Below are 12647 nucleotides of genomic sequence, written 5' to 3' on the forward strand. Positions count from 1 at the left end.
GTTATAAGTGAGCTTGCTCTCATGACCAAGTCCCAGACTTTCGCACTGATTAGCCTAATTATAAATGAGCTTACTCTCACGACCAAGTCTCAGACTCTTGCACCGAGTGGCTAAGTTATAAGTGAGCTTGCTCTCATAACCAAGTCCAAACTCTCACGCCGATCAACCAAGTTATAAGTGAGCTTACTCTCGCGACCAAGTTCCAGACTCTCACACCAAGCAACCTAGTTATAAGTGAACTTGCTCTCACGATCAAGTCCCAAACTCTCATGTCATTCAACCACATTACAGAGACACTCGCTCACATGTTTAAATGTAGCATACTTATAACTTTGAATGATCAGTGATTATGTAAGGGCTTTTCGAGCCTTCAAATCGTGGAGTTACCCGAGTGGATGTTCGCTTAAATAGTGCTCGAATTAACTAGAAGATGCAAGTCGCACAAAAGTAAAAGGCATGGCAAAATTCTAAGGCATAAAAAGCGTTGAAAGCCTGAAAGCAAAGGAAAGTATCTACAACCACATAGTTGTTAAGTTCTTACAGAGCCACAATTTTTACAGGGGATATTACACAAAATCAAGAAAGGTGTCCTCTAGAATACTTACCATAATCTTTAGGCACTGGATAAAATTTCTAGGAATATTGGATGTCAAATAGTCACCTTCCCTTGGTTGCTTGATGACCCCCTCTGTGTCATAGCTGAACATTTTGGTAGTTCGATCGGCAAATATTTGGTTAAAGTTCTTAGAATGTAGGTACTCTACTCTAAAGGCCTCTATCCCATCTGACTCCTCTTCCTTATAGCTTGCTAGCTCCGCCTTTGAAGCTTTTAATTCAGCTTTTAGAGCCTTCAGCTTGGTATCTTTTGCATTAATAGCTTATTGTTTCTCCTCAAGCTAAAGTTCCTTGACCGCTTGTTCCACCGTTCATCTGGCTTGTTCGGAGAGGAGGGTGGCCTCTACTTCTTTTAGCTTCTTAGTAAGGGCTCAGGCCTCCTTGTTCTTGATGTCCAAGTCATCTATGGCTCTGAGTTTCTGAGCGTTGGCCGAGTGGAGGTGTGACTCGAAGGTTTACGTTTGTTTTTGGAGTCGCTCAAGTTGGATAGCCTAGTCGTGATTTTTATCTTTTTCCACTGTAAGAGCCCACTCAGCCCCCAACAGTAGCTCTGATTGACTCTCTAACTCTTTCTTCAGTTGAGCCATTTTTGTTGATAGTCGCTCGACTGAGCCTTGGGATGTGCTCACTCCCCTTGTCGAGCCCTATAGAGTTTGATGTGCATGGCTCAACTAAGCCAATTTTTGGCATAAAGCTAAGCCATGCACCCAAAATTATCAAATAAAGAGAGGGTTAGTGAACGCATATAATGAAGATGAATGTATGAGTGCAAAGTAATTTTACCCAGTGATGCCTTGGCTACAACGGTCGACCAACTCTTTAGGTGATCTCAAGGTTGCCCGGGCATGGGAATCAGCCCAAGTTTGAGCCAGAGAGCCTTATATCTTTATTACATGATCCGAAGCAAGCGACTTGGTCAAGTGTGTGCAAAGCCATTCATGAGAGGGTAACCTGAGGATAGCCTTGATACGCTTATGTTTACCCTGTTCTCTTGTTCCCGAAGATTTGGTTTTGGACTTAGAAAGGGTGGCATAATGTATCTTCAAATGGAGTGGCGTCGGTTTAGTCAGGAGTGGCGTCGGTTTAGGTTGTGCTGGGATAGCTCCGATTGGTAGTTTGAAAAGTGATGGCGTCCACTCGGACGAAGTTGGAGTATGCCGAAAGGCTATAACTTCAGGAACAGTAGAGGTAGAGCTCTCCTCTCGTTCAAAAGGCACTCATGCGGTCGAGGCTTCAGTAGAGGCTTGTGGTAAAGATGTGGCCGATTCGACAAGCGTGGTTGATCGACGTCTTTTATGGCATTGATGGTGGATTAGGGCTTTGGCGGAGGTTGTGGACTCGAAGGGAATAGCTATCAGCAGCAGGGAGGGTCGTGTAGGTGGCAACTCCTCGGTGTTGGTGGCTGCATCGATCCCAAAGGCTCGACTCATTTCCTCCTCGTCGATCAAATCCTTGAAGGGGTCGATGGACAACAACCCGTGACTCTCCAGTTCAACTTCCCCATGAGTGTCCATCTCTTCATCTACTAACTTTGTGGAGTCACTCAACAAGGCCTTCCACATAGTTTTAGCTGCAAAATAGAAAAAAAATCAATTAGATCCAATAGCAATAAGAGGATGAATTTCTCACAGAAGTTGTCAGACAATCTGGTTCAGATGGGACTTAATCCAAATATGTACAGCACTCCCTTAGTTAGCAACTTATGAATATGGTACTTCAGATAGGCTAGCTAAGCGGAGGTCGTGATGTAGATCGACTCCCACTTGTACTTGCTTAACTTGAGAGGATTGGGCAATTCCATTTGCCACCCAGGAAGGTTACTGGATGAGCCGATCAGAGATAGAAGTAGTGGGACTTCCAGCCTCTATTGGACGAGTGCATTTTATCAAAAAATACTACACCCACTCGAGCTTGGAAAATAAAAGCGCCCGACTCGAATTTCTTGGGATAGTAGAAGTAGTGGAAGACGTGGGGTACAAGGAGACTAGGTATACATGGAACAATACAATGACCCCGCATAGTAGCATGATGGAGTTAGGTGATAATTGTTGCAAAGGGATATAATAATAGGAGCAAACTTCGAAGAAAAAAGGGTGCAAAGGGAAACGAAGGTCGGCCGTGAAAAAAGCAAGAAAGTCAACTGGAGGAAGATGGGGGCAATGGTAGCCAAAGGGGATAACGAGATGATGGTTAGGGGGAATACTGTAAGTGGAACACATCTAGTCCACCCCCTCACCATTGAAGTTAGAGGTTGTGGAGGTGTACCAGAGACTGTGTACAGCGACAAGGGGAGTGGACACCGTGAAAAGAGGACAAAGAAGATCAAAAGAGGGAAAGACATATGACTTACTAGAGGATCAAAGGATTTGAATAATCATCGGCGATGGCAAGTAGAAAACAGAGAAGAAGAGGAAGATGAAGAGAGGAATGCGAAAACGAAGAAGTGGCATCAAAGCGTAAACCTTAAAAACCCTACTAAGGAGCCATGAGAGTCGTTCGATCAAGAGTATAGAAAGGAGAGATTTAATCTCGATCATTAAATTTGAATTGGCAACGATCACATTAATTATTGACATATGCCTGTCACATCAGACATTCTCTCTATTAGCATTTGACACGTGATAACAAAATACCAGCGACATTTATGAGGGATGGGAGGCAATAATAAGCACACTTGTGATAAAAAGACATGCTCATCATGTTCAGTATTAATGATAAGTAACGTGCCCTGTTTCCAAGGTACCAGAGTTATGTCAGCTTGAGTCGAGCGACAGTACAATGAATAAGCGTCCGATCGGAAAACGTGGGATCCCAAAGGCACCAGTAACTAGGTATAACACCGTAAAAAGAATGGAACTCTGATCGGAGGATAGGGAGCACAAACAGCACAAGCGTCTAGTCAGTCGGACTTGCAACCTCTTTCAACTAGACTTAAAGGGGAGGCTTGTGATACGACAAATAGGGTAGGGCCCCCAAATAAGATCAAAGTCTAGGAGGTCGGCTAACATGGCTACAAAGTCAAGGAGTGGTCAACTCTCGAAGCCAGCGCAGTCGATCATCTCGGCTAAGAGGTTAGCCAATCAGACCATTCGGTCAGTCGGACACTGATCCCCTAGTATTGATGAAGCACTGAGTCGAGTCTCGGTTGTATCCTTCAAAGCCCAGTCCTCTTCATCACTCAGAGATAGTGTGGTTAACTAGCTTGGCCGAATAATCCAGCCAATCAGACCTTTGGTCTGATTGAACAAATTGGACACTCGGTCTGTCAGAATTCTCTAGTCAAACAAAAAGACCGAGCAAAGGCTAAGTCTCCAACTATAATCCTTTAATCCAACTTAGACAGTTCGCTAGTTAAGCAAATTAAAGGTCTCATTTTTTTTTTTGACGTTTTGTATCACGAATGATAAAAACTATTCTATATAAAAGATATACATTAGAAACTTTCTCTTTGTCAAACACATAGATTACAAGTCTTTGCCAAACGCATAGATTACAAGTCCATTAGAAAAAAAAATTAGAAACTTTCTCTTTGTCAAACACATAGATTACAAGTCCATTAGACAAAAAAAAATAAAAGCGTCTTTACTATCTATATTTTTTAAAACATTTTAAAATTCATGTAAAAACAAAATATTAACACTAAAAAAAATCATTATTTACCGAAAAAAAAAACGCAAAACCCCGCAATTTTACTCATTCACCGCCGCTCTTCATTTTATATTCACTCTCTTTATTCACTATCTTCTACCGATAACTGACTACCCCTCTTCATTTTACTATTTACTACCTTCTACCGACCAGTAACTTGAACGTCAAATTACCTGCACAAGAACTCCTTCTCTAGGCCGATTACTACCGCTCATTTTCACATAGAAAATCATTCGAAATCAACCCAGCCAGCCATCTTTCCTGTTTCTAAGACAGGATCAGCGGCGAAGTGGAGCTCAATCTGAATTAGGTCACATTCAGGAGTTCGCGATCAGTGACCTATGCGAGTGGGAGTGATCGATCCAATTTTTTGAAAGTTTTCATCCAACCGTTTTTAAGCCGTTATTAAGATAAATTCATCCTTTAACTTGATGATTGTCTTGATTTAATGCAGAATGTTGTCTTTTGGCACGCACAACAATTCATGAAGCCCATTGCAGTAGCAGAGAAGATGAAACCAGTACACACACAAAAGCAAATCCTTCGTCTACTTAATGTCGATTACCCTCGCGTAGCTCTTCTTTTCCTCCACCCTTGGTATGTAGACCCGCAGCACGCCGTCCCTCAGCTCCGCTGTGATCTCGTCCACCTTCGCGTCCTCCGGCAGAAGAAGCGTCGTGTTGTAGTACCCGTACCTATGTAGGATCGAAAAGAATTTAGATATCTCCACAATGGCATGATATTGTCCACTTTGGGCCTAAGCCCTCATGGTTTTGCTCTTGGGCTCTCCCTAAAAGGCCTCATGCCAATGGAGATATCTTTTCTCTTATAAACTCATGATCTTTCCCATGTGTTTTCAATATGGGACTATGTTTGCAACCTTGCAACCCCAACAATCCCTCCCTCAAACAAAGGACCATAGGCTTCTCACGTCCGATTCTCGACCCACCAGGTCTTCCTGCCCCTCGGTCCACCCGACCTACTAGGACTTCATTGCCTAGTCGCAACTAGGACTTCCTACCTGGTGTCTGGTCCTCTTGATCCTAACATAGGAGCCCCCACTTTCTTTGTTCGAGGTCAATATTGTACCCACATGGCTCAATCAGACCATAACTCTTGTGCACAGTCGGCGGTTAAACCTTCTAGCAGTCCGGACTCTGATACCAAATGTAGGATCGAAAAGAATTTAGATATCTCCACAATGACGATGAGCTTTGCAGCCTTCTTCGACTCCTAAGTATACCATAGGTGAGCTTCTGTCGTCAAGTTTCTTAAGGTGAGGGGTTGTATTTTTTGCATAGGCAATACAACCAAACACCTTCAAGTGGGCAAGATGTGGCTTTCTCCCCATCCAAGCTTCAAATGGAGTACGTTCTCCTAGCGCTTTAGTTGGGAGACGGTTTAGTAGATAGACAGCATGCCTAACCGCCTCTCCCCAGAACCTTGCCGGCATATGTGTACCCTTGAGGAGAGATCTTGCCATAGCCATCACTGTGCGGTTACGACGCTCCACAATGCCATTCTGTTGGGGTGTGTAGGGAGCCGAAAGATGCCTCTCAATTCCTTCATTTTCACAGAATCGAGTGAACTCCGTGGATAGAAACTCACCGCCACGGTCTGTCCGAAGTGTCTTGATCTTGTACTCAGTTGTGTTCTCCGTCACGGACTTGAACTTCTTGAATGCTTGGAATGCATCTTTCTTTGCTGTCAAGACAAATACCCACATCCACCTTGTGCAATCATCAACAATCAAAAAGAAATACTTGTTACCGGCAAGTGTACTTGGTGAAATTGGCCCGCAGATATCAGCATGGAGAAGTTCCAAAGGCTTCGTCGCTCTAAAGTTTGCTTGGTGCGGGAATGACGATCTTGCATGTTTGGAGATCACACACACCTCGCAAAGCTTGTTCGTCTGGGGCAATAGTGGCACACCAACCGCCAATTTCTTCTCCCCCAACAACCTATGCGCGTACCACCTCCCCTCATCCTCCTCGTCCTCCGTCGTCGACTCCCCGCCCCCCACCACCACCCCCTCGTGGTCCTCCTCCTCCTCCTCCACCTCCCCGGTAATCACCAGCATCCCGTCCTCCACGGTGACGCGCACGTCCTCCTTCCGCAGACCCGGCACCATGAACCGGAGCTTGTAGCACTTGTCGTCCTCCTTCAACCGGCCAAGAAGCCGCGACGGCGACCAACTTTTGAGCAGTCGGTTCAGGTTCTCCGACACCTGCATCAGCGCGTTACCCAGCCCTGCGTTTCCATTGAATTCACCTCAAAACTCTACATACTGACTCGTAAATTAAACAGGGATTAACCGTTTCATATAAATCACCAGAGTTCATATGGAGGGGGAAGTGGTCCCGCGGATTCCTCCAAGAGAGCCAACGCCGGCCGCGGCCCCGAGCAGGTGCCAGCGAAGACGTTTGAGTCACCTCCACCTGGACGCTGCTTTTGTCGTCGTCTCTGTTTTCAATTGCGGAAGAGGAGTACGGCAGCGGAAGTGGAGAAGCCGGAGCCAGGCCTTGTTTTAAGCGCGCGGCGGCGACGATGGTGCTGGGAAAGCAGCGGCCGCGGAGAGCACCGCTGAGGCAAGCACGAGCCAACGACATGGTCCAATTAAGCAGCAAAACTACCGCTCCCTGTGGTGAGATTGCGCGCGAGAGAGAGAGAGAGGCATATAAGGTTTCCGGAGAGGTAGTGACGGAGACTCCGGCAAGGTGGCGGCAAGACACCTCCGGTGAGGTGAGACAAGGGCAGTAATTGGATAGAAAGCGCGACAAATCAGACAAAAACAGAGCTGAAGCAGGAAGAAGAGTTCTGGAGAGGGATCATCTGGAGAGGGTGATCGAACAGATCAGATTACTTCTTAAGAATATTTTATATATCACAAGAATATTGCACACATATTAAAGATGTCATAATGCCTTAAGATGTAATATGATCCGTCCGATCGATAGGAGACACGGGGACAGAAGATTTGATCTGATGGATCCGATGCCCATTGATTTTTTGGTAATTTGATGACACTACTAACTATATATATATATATATATATATATATATATATATATATATATATATATATATATATATATATATATATATATATATATATATATATATAAGCGTAATGATAAAATTATTATCATGTTACTAAAAGGTCACGGATTCGAATCTTGGAAACAACTTCTTACAAAAAGTAAGGTAAGGCTGCGTACAATGGATTCTTCCTGGGACCCCGCATGATGAGAGCTTCGTGAATCGGACTGCCCCTTTTTTATATATATATAACGTGATCTGAAAAAAAAATTCCTCGGGAAACAATTCTTTAACCGATTTTCTAAAAATATTTTAAATAAAAAATATATATAACTGTTTGACTCGTTGTAACTTCAAAAATATATAGAATCTTAAATGAATCCAATCGAACATATCTAGGTACATTAATGAGTTTTGACCAAAATTCATTAATGGATCTATATAAATTCGATTGAACTCATTTTAGATCCTATGAATTTTTGATATTACAAGGAGTTAAACGGTACTATCTATTATTTATTTTGACTTCTCAGTAGTGTTAAAATATTTTTAGAATAATCAGGTAAAAAATCTCATATCATGCCCACGTTGGGCCTGATATGGAATTATATCATGCCCATTTGGGATTTTTTTTCATCGATTGTTCCATTAGTATTTAACGCCTTCTGAGAAGCTGAAATAAGCAATGGAAAGCGTCTTTTGACTCCTTACAACCTCAAAAATCTACAAGATCTAAGATGGATCTAATCGGATTTATCTAGGTCCATCAATGGATTTCAATCCGATTGAATCAATTTTATGTCAAAACCTACTGATAGAGTTAGAAATGTCGGATTAAATCCATTATTATTTTTGACATTCCTCATAGTGGTTCAAAAGTTTTTAAAAAAAATTCTTTATTTTTTTTTATGTTTTTATTTTTTTTTTCTCGAACTTGTTATGTGAGATCAAGCTCATCTTTGGACCTGATATAGGGAGATATCAGGCCCAATAAAAAGGAAAAAAAAACAAAAGATTGTTTCAACTAGCATCGCTGCATATTGATAATCGATAGCATATTTATACTCCTTGTAATTTTAGAAATCTACAGGACTTACAATGATTACAATATGACGTCTCTAGGTCGATCAATGGATTTTAACTGAAATTCACTGATCGACCTAGAGACCTCATATTGCAGTCATTTTAGGTCATATAGATTTCTAAAATTATAAGAGGTCTAAATATGTTCTTTATTATTGTTTTCGGCTTTTTTTGGAAAAAAAACTAAATTCAATTTTTCCTTTTTTTCTCATGCCTTTTATGGGAGACATTCGGCCTGATACCTCCCATATCAAGCTAGCTTACATTGGACTTGATATAGGGAGATATCGGCCCAACAATAATAAAAAAAAGGAGAAAAATAAAGAAAGAGAAATTTAGTTTTTTTAAAACCTTTAGTCAATCATGAGAAAAGTCGAAAACAATAATGAAGAACATATAATCTAAATTCATTGATCAACCTAAAGATCTCATATTACAATCATTCCAAATCCTGTGAATTTCTAAAATTAGAAAAACCCCAAATATATTCTTTATTGTTTTTACCTTTCCTAGTGACCTAATACGAAGAGATATTGGTTCAATCGGGGCCTCATCTCTCGAAAGGAAAAAAAACGAGAATTTTTGCAACCAGCGTAACTGCATACTGATAGAATGAAGCATGATATACGCGTGGATTCTTCATCATTGAGATTTTTTTTTAATTTAAAATTAAAATAGAAAATCAATAAACTCGTGGATAATCTAAATTTAAAATTTTCATTTTTCTATATATTATTTTTATTTTTTTAACGAACTCAATTCACGGTCCGTCTAACTCACAATATGCTGGGATTGAGTTAAAAAATTTTCAACCCACTAGTGGACCGGTCAATATGATGAATTTTAATGGATCGATAAGCCCTATCACGCATTAAACTGTTTGACAGCACTACCGCTGCCACAGATCGGAATCGAATAAATATTTGAAATATTACATGATTTTGTACCTTGTATCATACCTCAGGGCGGATCTATTGCAAAAGGAAACTTTTAATGAGCGGAGCAATCACTGGGGAATTAAGATGATTTTACCTTTACAACTTTGAGGAAATACGGAAAGGATTGAGTAGTTGATCAAAATAAATATATATACAGAATAAGCGAGTATCATTCTCATGCTGTTAAATTCCTCTTTGATCGGATTGGTACAATGAGATGGATGCATTTGCTTCATAATTGATGTTCATTGTGATCCAAAATAAAAATTTCTCATGTCACATCAAACTGCAACGGAATTATGAGATCTCATGCGACATGTATTTGAATCTAGAACCTAATTCTGCCGCATAAAAATATTTCTGGAGCATAAAACTAGGGAAGACATTATACACTCTTATTAAAACTGAATTATGACTTCTATTAAAATTGAATATAACACAAGTCAGTCGATATACAATGACACTAATTCATTTCAAGAATTGAAAAGAATACGATGAATTTAGGGGCCAGCTTCCCTTTCAACGAAAAAGAAATTTTGTGACGCCAACAATCCATTCAATGTTCCATAAGCAAATCAGACTGATTCAAGCCAACTTTTTTGCAAATCACTTAAGTTGCAGGGACAATAATAGCTCCTCAAGAAAAGAAAAAAAAAACTAAACCCACAAAATATGAATCAAAGACATTTTTCAATTTTTTTTTTTTTTTGTTTTTGCTAACAAAAACACAATGATGCTCCACTACTTAATCAACAAGGAGAAGAAATAAAAGTAATGGTAACACAATCTCGGCAACTTTTTTCCAATCATTAATGCCCTCACGAAGTTCACCTCAGAACAACAATTGTGCTGACGAGGGAGGAGATCCCACTGCATTCTACATGCCTTCTCCCGAGACACTGCTTCCCGTGCCTCTCCTACCAACAGTTGTATTTTTCAAAATCTGCAACACAAATAGAGAGTTTCAGGAAGTTTTCATAGTTCAGTTTACAAACAAGTAAACAACACATTCAGCAGATGCAGCTGATATTTGCTCTAAAAATCCGACTAAAGCGAGTGAAAGAAGGCCAAACAGAGGTTTTATACACCATTGCTGTAATGCAAAGAAAGAAAGTGTGCATGGACTAGTATCTCTATGTTGAGATACTTGCCTTCCTTGACAAAGAATCAAACAGAAAAAGGACATGTCTTTCTACGAAACAAGAGAAAGCAAGCCATACTTGTCTTAGCATGTTGTTTTCATTTTGCAAGGTAGACATTCTCTCTTCCAATTCTGAATTCCTGGCCTCTAAATCCTTCACCTTGGCTTCCAAATCAGTCAGGTAGGCCTTCTTCCTCTCCCTTGCTTGCTGAGCTGAGACTCTATTCCTAAGCAACCTTTGTTTGAAAGGATAAAAAAAAAATCTGAACAGATCGTTCACGAAGTATCCAAGCAGATGGGCAGAAGAGTGAAGTCGCTCCTCACCTCTTCAGACGCTTGTGCTCCTTGTCGGCGGGGCTCCTCCCTCTCCGCTGCTGGCCAGACTGAGCAGTCGACTGGGCTCGTTCCGGACCCGCCGCCGAGGCAGCCTCCCTTCCGGAGGTCGACGGGCCGGCCAACTCGAATCCGAAGTCTGGCACTCTCCCGATCTCCTCGTCGCTCTCCATTCCTACATCAGATCCACGATTAAAAATCGATATCAATAAACTACGATACTGGGGGGAAGATGAAATCCCTTTTCCCATAGGGAAACAAAATTGTAATTTTCAAGAACCAGAAGAAGAAAACGAAATTTTGACAATGGAAATATAATTTTTACGTAAAATCACTGAACATTTCAAGTACAATCGCCAGAATCAAACAAAGGCCAGAAATAATCAAAGACTTGCCTTCTTTGACTTCCATCTGAAGGGCGGAGCTCGAAGACCTCTCGCTGCTCGAAGGAAGAGAGCTGTTTCCCTGCTCCTGCAGCATTCTCCGTCACGTTATTCGCCTCCAAAAGAAGAATTGTTTAGAAGAAGAGGAAGAAGAAGGAGACGGCGGCGACTTTGCTTGGACTCCACAGTTCGCCTTTCCGACACCTTCAGGAGAAAAGCCGGGAAGAGCTAATCATGCTTCTCCAAGGGCGTCCCAGATCGTCTATCAGCCGTCCAAGAAGGATTCATCGGACGGTAGAGTGGTCATGATCGTGGACGAAGGACGAGCCACAAACCTAGTGGCGAATCCAAAGGTGATGAGAAGGCAAACGCGGAGTCCTTTGCACCGTCTGATCACTACCGAATCTTGTGTCCGGTAAGCGACTAGATCCGCTTTTTCCCTTTTTGGTGCAAAAAAATAAATTCGAAGTATTTATATCAGTCTAAAATATCTGAATTAGGAAAAAAAATCTCTCTTTCCGGTGTCGATGGGGACCATCCATTCATGCTCAATATCTTCTCCATAATGATAAAGCAAGAGATTTACGAGACGGAGAAGGTAAATTATTTAGATATAGGAAAAACACTTATCATAGTAGAAATTTAAGGTGTCATAACTGTTGGAGTTAAAAAGATAAAAGAAAAAAATAATAAATCTAACTAGTATAGGGTGATCGATCTAATTTTATGAAAAAATTTAATTAATTATCAGAGTAAATTAAATTCAATATCTTTTAGTTGCATGTACCATTTGAAAGAAAAATTCATATAAATTTGTTTTAGTTAGGAATCAAATCACGGATACCTAAGTGACAATCTAAATATCTTGTTGTTACACCATAACCTCAAGGGCGAGTTAAAAAAATAAAAGAACAACCTTTTTCGTTCATTTTTCTCTTTAATTAACGATGTTAGTGTAGGTTACTTTTTGTATAAACGGCATCCAATGTAATCGGTGCAAGGTGTGGGTGTGTGCGGTGAGAAACATATCAAGGTTGATTTGTCTATTTGCAGAAGAGATATTTGGCTCGTGAACTTTGAAGAGTTTTTCGATTCGTTCGTGATTGTTCTTGTGTCAATAAATCCTTCTCTGATTTTTTCTCTAAACACAGAACATTGTAAGTCTTTTGTTTTGTACGAATTCTTATTATCAACAATAGTATCAAAGCGGATTTCGGTGGATAGAAATCTAGAGCGTCGAGAAATCATGACTTTCTATCATGATTTCCGCACATCGTGGGTGCAAATCCTTGTCACAGGAGGATCCCAGCGAGTTCATTCTGAGAGTCGGCGACCATCTCTAATGGTTGGCGATCGATGTCCAAGGCCGACAATCAAAAACCATTGGTCGGAGAGATCGTGTTCGTTGTGACATAGAACAAATTTGTTTTTGGAATTGTTGCTTCGTCAAATGAGAAAATGTTTGAT

At 41.1% G+C, this 12647-nt stretch overlaps 2 protein-coding genes across 2 annotated transcripts; both read right to left on the minus strand.

The window, feature by feature from the left end:
- Positions 1 to 1832: 1832 nt before the first annotated feature.
- On the minus strand, positions 1833 to 6872 carry LOC121978334 (26.5 kDa heat shock protein, mitochondrial-like). Its single transcript, XM_042530693.1, has 6 exons — positions 6596 to 6872; positions 6293 to 6513; positions 6231 to 6244; positions 4829 to 4958; positions 4513 to 4564; positions 1833 to 2185 (listed from the first exon to the last, which is right to left on the minus strand). Exons 1-6 carry the CDS (start codon positions 6870 to 6872, stop codon positions 1833 to 1835), a joined length of 1047 nt encoding a protein of 348 aa, XP_042386627.1.
- Positions 6873 to 9883: 3011 nt separating this feature from the next.
- Positions 9884 to 11410, minus strand: LOC121975257 (transcription factor HY5-like). The gene is made up of 4 exons (XM_042526804.1): positions 11193 to 11410; positions 10789 to 10972; positions 10544 to 10700; positions 9884 to 10266 (listed from the first exon to the last, which is right to left on the minus strand). Exons 1-4 carry the CDS (start codon positions 11275 to 11277, stop codon positions 10201 to 10203), a joined length of 492 nt encoding a protein of 163 aa, XP_042382738.1. The 5' UTR covers positions 11278 to 11410; the 3' UTR covers positions 9884 to 10200.
- Between the last annotated feature and the right edge of the window lie 1237 nt (positions 11411 to 12647).

The sequence above is a fragment of the Zingiber officinale genome, chromosome 4B (assembly GCF_018446385.1).
Source record: "Zingiber officinale cultivar Zhangliang chromosome 4B, Zo_v1.1, whole genome shotgun sequence".
Classification (NCBI taxonomy): Eukaryota; Viridiplantae; Streptophyta; class Magnoliopsida; order Zingiberales; family Zingiberaceae; genus Zingiber; species Zingiber officinale.

What these genes read in the sequence shown, in the direction of transcription:
- LOC121978334 (XM_042530693.1), bottom strand. Translation starts at nt 6,872, where the DNA reads ATGTCGTTGGCTCGTGCTTGCCTCAGCGGTGCTCTCCGCGGCCGCTGC. An exon ending in AAAAGAAGAGCTACGCGAGG is followed by an intron (nt 4,565 to 4,828) that starts GTAATCGACATT and finishes GACCTAATTCAG; the next exon opens with ATTGAGCTCCACTTCGCCGC. An exon ending in AGAAACAGGAAAGATGGCTG is followed by an intron (nt 2,186 to 4,512) that starts GCTGGGTTGATT and finishes TCTATTTTGCAG; the next exon opens with CTAAAACTATGTGGAAGGCC.
- LOC121975257 (XM_042526804.1), bottom strand. Translation starts at nt 11,277, where the DNA reads ATGCTGCAGGAGCAGGGAAACAGCTCTCTTCCTTCGAGCAGCGAGAGG. An exon ending in GAGCACAAGCGTCTGAAGAG is followed by an intron (nt 10,701 to 10,788) that starts GTGAGGAGCGAC and finishes TTTCAAACAAAG; the next exon opens with GTTGCTTAGGAATAGAGTCT. An exon ending in AAAACAACATGCTAAGACAA is followed by an intron (nt 10,267 to 10,543) that starts GTATGGCTTGCT and finishes TTTGTGTTGCAG; the next exon opens with ATTTTGAAAAATACAACTGT.